This window comes from Oryzias melastigma, linkage group LG11 (genome assembly GCF_002922805.2).
Source record: "Oryzias melastigma strain HK-1 linkage group LG11, ASM292280v2, whole genome shotgun sequence".
Lineage (NCBI taxonomy): Eukaryota > Metazoa > Chordata > Actinopteri > Beloniformes > Adrianichthyidae > Oryzias > Oryzias melastigma.
In genome coordinates this window covers 16,094,936-16,102,436 of record NC_050522.1, presented here as the reverse complement: position 1 = coordinate 16,102,436, position 7,501 = coordinate 16,094,936, and the positions used below count along the sequence as shown (strand labels likewise).

The 7,501-nt window shown below is 43.1% G+C and overlaps 1 protein-coding gene across 1 annotated transcript in view; it reads left to right on the top strand.

Annotated features, from left to right (window-relative positions):
* The window catches only part of adnp2b (ADNP homeobox 2b), a gene marked incomplete in the record, with an annotated part of 705,870 nt that overhangs the window by 3,218 nt on the left and 695,151 nt on the right, over positions 1-7,501 (top strand). The window contains 3 exon segments of the mRNA XM_024294457.2: positions 1,414-1,518; positions 3,571-4,639; positions 4,760-7,501. Of these exon segments, the coding sequence (XP_024150225.1) occupies positions 1,414-1,518; positions 3,571-4,639; positions 4,760-6,846 (3,261 nt within the window).

Here is a 7,501-nt window from a genome sequence, read left to right as displayed (position 1 = left end):
CCGTCTCTTGACCCCCTGAGGGATTCTGGGTATTCATACCTCAAGTTCCATCAGACAAACTGTCCCTGCTAATTAAATTTAGAAGCTCAAACATACAGTCTAACCAATCAAACGTGTCCCTGCAATTTTTAATCCAACAAAAATCTCAACAGTTGGCAAATTTTCTTCATTAACTGTTAAGTTCTCTTTGCAGCAGTGTGCAGAAGAAAAGTTGACAATACAATGACTTCAAGTTTAAATATACCATGAGTGGGTTTGAGGTATGAGATCATTTAATGTGACAAGATGGAAAAGTTTTTTTTAATGCCAAACAACTTGATAGAAAACCTAATGATCTGTTGATAAGGAAATGTAAACAAAAGTACTAAATTAAGAATTTATATCATTATGATGAAATACAAATGAGTATATATGACAGACCTAAATACAAATATTTAGTCCAAATGACCTTTCTAATTCAAATTTAGACTTTTAGTGCCTTTGAGGAAAAGGGAAGATATAAGTAAGGCTAATAGAAAAACAGACACATTTAACTAAATACTAGACTTAAATAATATTTTTTTTCCTAAATAAGTTTTTTAAGTGACATTTTTTGAGAAAAAAAAACTACTTAGCCTTTCTTCTTTTACTGGTTAATATGTAACTTCCACGTGAATATATTGTTGGTCATTTTTATTTTCTATGCATGCTGCTATTATATAATGAAGTTTTACAGTTGCTCTTACACAAACATGAACAAAACAATGTTTAATAAGGAGTTGAATGATTGCTATGCATTTCTTGTGGGGTTATATAAAATGCCACTTTAGTAAACTGGAACCAGTTTAAAAATTAGACATCCTTCTACAGTCTTTTGTGAAAAAAATACTAGATAATACAACTTTTTGGGGAAATAATTTGCAGTAACTTGAGGCTTCTTGTGTTGCAAACAATCCTACAGCGTCCTGGAGGGAGTGGTTAACTGACAGAAGTGACAGTGCACTCTGAGGTCACCTTCTCTCTGCAGAGTCACTGCAGATCTTCTTCAGCTGTGATGACTTTTTTAGTTCCAGTAAAAATAATTTGAAATTAATTGGTGTAACAAGAGATTCCATCCTAAAACCCAAGCACCTTAAACCCAATCAAATCTGTATTATTAAGTGATAAAATACTATTTAGTTTTAATTATTATAAACTCACCAAAATGGTCAAAAACTAACTCAGAGAATGAGCTTCCGCCTAAAAGGGCTCACGCATGTATGAAATAAGATTCTCTCTTTTGTTTGAGATTACTCAGATTGTAAGAGATTATTTATTTTATTTTTTCCTTTCATGAAGCATCAAATACACAAACCCATGTACTGAATGTTACACACATTCCACAGCTTCATGAATGGAAGGTTGCAGTTTGAAGAACTTGGTTGTTGTTTGCAGGATCTCGATGAAAAGCCAGAGGAGAACGTTGATGCAGAGGAAGCCTTCAAAGAGACGGACTGGGTGGATGTCGCGGAGGGATGCAACAGTCGACAACGGAAGAAGGTGAAGCCATTTGCTTTTTAAAATAAATAGTTTCTTCCTTTTGGTTTGAAACTTTTTCTGTTCTTCCTGAGGATTAATTCTGTAGATAACTCTATCAAACGTATTTCTTTCATAAAGATGACGGCATATTAAGCAACCTTGTGTGGGTGGGGTGGTTTTATTTCAGAATTCCCTGGAAATCCCACTCCGATCAGCTTTTGATTTATTTTAAAAGCGTTCCCAGGGATCTATTAAAACCTGTGCCATATTCTATAGACATAGTTTCTGCAGAGCGGCAGTAGTTCATTAGAAATTCAATTTTTGAACTCTGGAAGGGGACTAGTGACACAGAGCAACCCCGCCCCCTCTTCCCTTCGTTATAGAAGTGTGACTCTTCCAGTATATTTTTTTCTTTCTCTGATTTTCAAAAAGCATTTTTTCATCTGCTCTTGATTCGCAATCTTAATTAAAAAAAATACTCAGAAATTCCTAAAAAAGCAGATATGAGTTGTTGAGGTCCATTTGGAAAACAAAGATTTTATCATTTTATTCCCAAAAGACTACATTCAGCTGTGATTCTTTTTTTTTTTTGTTATCAGATTAACAGAAAGCAGCACATACATGTAAACTTCATCCATCCACTAACATTCTCGTGCTGTAAACATCTTTCCAGGGCAGTCAATGACCATAAACTCTTTGTGCCAGCACTATAACCTACAAACATCAAAGTAGAGCTTCCGTCGACAAGGAGGCCCAGCCTGGTTTTTATGGCATTATTTACTTGGCTTTTTTTTTTTTTTTCAAAGGTCAATTCACTTCCGGTTGTTGATAAAAGGCAAACACAATGTGCACTGTTTAAAAAAAAAAAATGATTATCACAAATTCAATCTTAAAGACAAATCCCAGTATCTGACTCATTCAATGGAAGCCAGACTTCTAATTATTCTTTTTTTGTGTGTTTTAGCTTTTAAGTAGCAAACTGACATTAACATTAAAAAAAAAAATTGTTTGACATAAAATAAAAAAAAACAACTCTGTTCATCTGAAACTTTTTAACACAGCACACAACTCACAAAAGTTTGGTTTGTGTACTCGACTCCAAGCTTCTGTACAATTATTTAACAGATATGACGCATAAACAATAGATATGCTCTACATAGCTTGAAACGAAGAAAAACTTTTTTTTGCCACCCGATTACATTTATTAAATTGTGACTAGAAACGCTTATGATTTGGAGGACACTATCACAACATTATTATGTATACAATACATATTAGAATATATTTTACATAATTATTGCATCATTGCAAGTATGGATGGGCGATATACTGGTGTCAGTATCGGTATAGGTTGATATTTGCTTAATTTGAGTTTATCGGTATCGGACCAACACTAAAAAATCTACAGATATTGTTCTACGTTATTTTGTATTTTGTATTTAATAGTGATACATGTTGTTCTTAATAAATCTCTGGAAATGGAAAGCCTATGATTTACAGTTACGTCTAATAGTAAATGATCTGAATGCGTTCAGAAATATTTTTCAAAGTTTTAAATTGATGCTTGTTCTGATTTGATCCCTTGCTGTATGTTAAAAAGGTCAAGTATAATGTGACTGTATAGTAAAAGAAAATGTGTTCATATTTTATATAAAAAAACACCAAAAAGCAAATCTAAACTTGATGTTATTGTAGACACTAAATATCAGTTTCGGCAAATATCGGCTATTGGCAACAGTTGCAGGGGAAATATCGGTTATTGGTATCGGACAGGAAAAAAATCATATTGGCCCATTTCTAATTCCAAGCTTAGTAATTATAGATGAGTTCTTGTTTTTATTTTTATTTTTTTAACTACTGAATCGACATCACACTGGAGATTTTTTTCTCCTCTGCAGTCTTTATCGTTTTTGATTTTTGTTACTTCTGTAGAAATAAAATATTTCTTCTGTTTGATGCCAAATAAATTTAACAAATTTTAAGCTCGAATTACAAAAAGATTTAGAAACTCTGCATTTCAGGTGATCTTCTTTCACTTCATTAAACATTTGTTTTCCTTTTCTCCCTGTGTAGTGGCCCTATCGATCTCGATCCCTCTGCTGCAACCTGTGCAAGTATTCCTCGCAGAACATCTACAACTTCCGGAGCCACGTCTCCCGCTGCCATGGCTACGTTCAGTCCTTCTGTGCGCTCGCTTCCTGCTCGCAATGCCTCTTCATTGGCCACCCTAAGGTGGTCAAGAAGCACATGCTCTTCTTCCACTCCAAAGTTCCCATCGCAAACATACAGAAGGAGGGTTCTACAACCATCTTTCGCGGCAATGAAAGGTATCAGTGTCGGAAGTGTGCATTCCCCAGCTCCTCTATTTTCGCCATTAAGAAGCACATTATTCTCAAGCATCTGGACCGTTTGGCGGAGAAGTACATCGGTTATCGGTTGCACCAACAGCTGTCGGGATCCGTAAAGATATACTGCTGCAAGGTGTGTAACGTGAACACTGGAACTCTGGACCAAATGCTGCATCACATGCTTGTTGATCCCGCACACTATGCAGTCAGCACACAAGTGCAGAGTTTGTTGTACGAAAACAAAAACTATAACATTAAATCGACGCCCAATGGGAACGGCCTGTTCGTGACGTTCCCAAATATTGCTCCGAAGCAGCAGGCTCAGGTGATCAACAGCAACTCTGTGATCTTACCAAGTAATGGTCAGCCTGCAGGTACAGTGGTGGCTCTGCAGTCGGTGCAAGGAACCGCCAACAGCACGACTCTCATCTGCACCTCGGGAAATAACCAAACGTTCCTGCCGCCTCAGGCGTCCGCGCTCGTTCAGCTCGCCAGCGCCGAAGCTAAAGGTTTGCTGCAACCCGGAGCCACCATTGCCCTCCGAGGTTCTGTTCCCCAAACGTCTCCTGTGGTGCTGCCCGCGGTTTCGAACGTGCCACTCAATCCAGCGCCGATGAACTTGACTCCTGCTACGGCTCAACCACAGCAGGCTGTGCAAGGGCAGCAGATAGTTCTTCCATCGGGGCTGACGGCTGCTGTGGCAACTGGGGCTCGGATCGGGAGCGGTACAGGGACTTTGTCAGGAAGTTTGACGGGGACGGGAAGTTTGACTGGGAATTTGACTGGGGCGGGAGGTTTGACCGGGCATTTGACGGGGACGGGAAGTTTGACGGGGAATTTGACGGGGACGGGAAGTTTGACTGGGAATTTGACGGGGACGGGAAGTTTGACTGGGAATTTGACTGGGGCGGGAGGTTTGACTGGGAATTTGACTGTTAGCTCAACTGGGAATTTGACTGGGATTGGGGCTTCATCGGGAAGTTTGACTGGAATTGGGAGTGTCGCCAAACCTGCAGCTGTAACACAAAATCCACCAACAAACCACGTGAACCTCCAGGGTACCATGCTGACCTCACAGTCCCTGTTGAGCCACCTTATCCCAACCGGGAACAGGGTGAACGGCATGCCGACGTACACTTTCGCCCCGATGGAAGCAGCAGGCCCCACGTCTCAGAGATCTACTCCTCTCAAGCCTGTCGGCCAAACTAGTAATTTTGCCCCCCAGACCAAGAAATGGATCACTTGTCCCCTGTGCAATGAACTTTTCCCCTCCAACGTCTTCGACATGCACATGGAGGTGGCACATCCCAATAAGCCCTCTGCATCCAAGTGTGAAAGTCTGGCCGCCAGAGCGGCCTTCCTGAAAAAGATGCCCGACAAAACGGTCAAATGTCTAACATGCAAAACTCTATTGTCAGAGAGGACCGTCTTCCAGCACCTGCTGCACGGCCTCAGCTGCTTGTACTGTTCTAGTATGTTCTTCTCCATCCGACAGCTGGCCGAGCATATACGGCAGCACAACCCCTCCAGCAAAGCGTACTGCGATTTCCTGAGGCAGAGATACAGGGTCTACTCCAAAAGCACAGGAGGGATCGTGTTCCCCTACTTTGACGTGAACACCACGGCACCCCGGGAGGTCCTTGGGGACTGGGAGGTCAATCTCGCCCTGGTTACAAACTCCCTGGACCTGATCTTTTTTAAGTTGCTTCCCAGCAGCCAACCTGAAACCTGTCCCGCACCACTCAGAATCAGCAACGCTAACTGTCCCTTCTGTTGTGAGAAGTCTAAGAATCAGTCCGACCACCTCCAGCACTTGAAGCAAAAGCATTTCGTCGCCCCCACCATCCACGCAATACTCAAGACGGAGGCGTTCAAGTGCATCTACTGCAACGGCGTCTACACGGGCAAGGTCACCCAGCAGGCCGTGATGCTTCACATTCAGAGGTGCAGGTGCTCGCCAAAGCCACCGCCGCCTCCACCACCACCCCAACCAGTGCAGCCACTCAAGCCCGTAACGGCGCCACAGCAGATAATGAAGCCCACTCAGCAGCTCGGCCAGCCCCACGGACTCTACTTCCTCCAAGTTCCACAGGGGATGACCGTCGCACAGGCGCTGGCCCCTGCCCGAGTCGTTCCTGCCGCTCGCCCTGTAGAGACTCCAGAAACCGAGGCCGAGCGGCAGTCACAGAAGAGGCTGGAGGCCGCCTTAAGAGAAGCCATGGAAGCAAACAGGCGAGAGCGAGAACAGCGGGCCGCCATGCGCAAGAAGCAGGAGCAGGAGAGGCTCCTTCAGGAGATGCTGCCGCCACCGCCTGAGGTGGAGATTCCCAGCGACCCGTCCATCAAGCTCGCGTTGGAACCCACGGCGACGGAGCGCCGCTGCAGCGAGGAGCGCAAAGACTTCATTTCCAAGTACTTCAACCGCAATCCGTACGCAACCAAAGCCGAGATGGAGGAGCTGTGCAGGAGGCTGTCTGTAAACAAAGGGGAGGTGTCGTCCGTCTTTAGCAAGAAGCGCAGCAAGTGCATGAAGAGCCTGAAGAGAAACACCGCCGTGGTCCTCTTTGGCTTCAACATGACTTATCTGAGCAAGGTCAAACACAACCTCCTAATCCCAGAGCAGAAACCGCCTGCTGACACTCAAGATCAAACTCCAGCAGATCCAGGAGAATCACTGGCGCCCCCTGCTGGAGCAGCAGAGCCCAGCGGACAGGGGGATGCGTCTGAGCCGATAGACGAGAGTTCAGCCCCTGCAAACAAAGACACCAAGGAACCCTCAGAACAGACGAGCGGCGACGAAGCCGACGGAACCGTAGAACCCATGGACGCAAGTGGAACCGAGGTCTCAGAACCTGTGGCTGAAACCAAACCCGACGGGGATCCGGAACTGTTAAAAGAAAACAGAGCCGAAGTGTCGGAGGCGGAGAAGGATTCAGAACCGATGGATGAAAGCGGAGCTGAAACACTTCCAGAGGGGGATCAGACAGAACCAATGGAGTGAGCCGAGGAGCACGGGGAGGACTTTGGGACCTAAAAACTATCACAAAATGCACACATCTGAGTCAAATGGCCTTTTGAGTTGACTTTACTTCGTGGTGAAAATGCTTCAGTTCCCAGAAAGTTTGTGTATCTGAGAGCATCAGCTACTGTTCCCACCATCACTAGTGCTTTATTTGTCATCAGAAAGATGTCAGTGGTCTGTATCTTTATTGGCTGAAACGTATATCTGAAATAATCCGACTCCTCTGCTTCAATAGTAACGTCTGGTTATACTCCTTTACTCCACAGTGGCAAATTATTCTTTGTTTTTGTCTAATTTAAGCCCATTTGTATAAAAAAATTGTATTCACATATATTTAGAAGCGATTTATTTCAAACCTTTGCTTCATAAAATGATTTCTATAAGCTGCTTCTTTAAGTTAATTTTTTTTAAACATTTATCCCTCAAGTCCTTTGGGTGTTTCTTCCTGTAGATTTGTTTCTTCAGAACCCCCAACTTTTTGGACTGTGATGTTTGCATGAAGCTGTTTTATTTACCGTCTGATTGTGCCATTGTGAATCCCACAGAGCTCATGTAGAACCCGAGTCATCTCCATGGGTGTTTATCGTGTTGCTCCTACTCTTCTGACCACTGTTTTTGTACTAGTTTTTTCTAT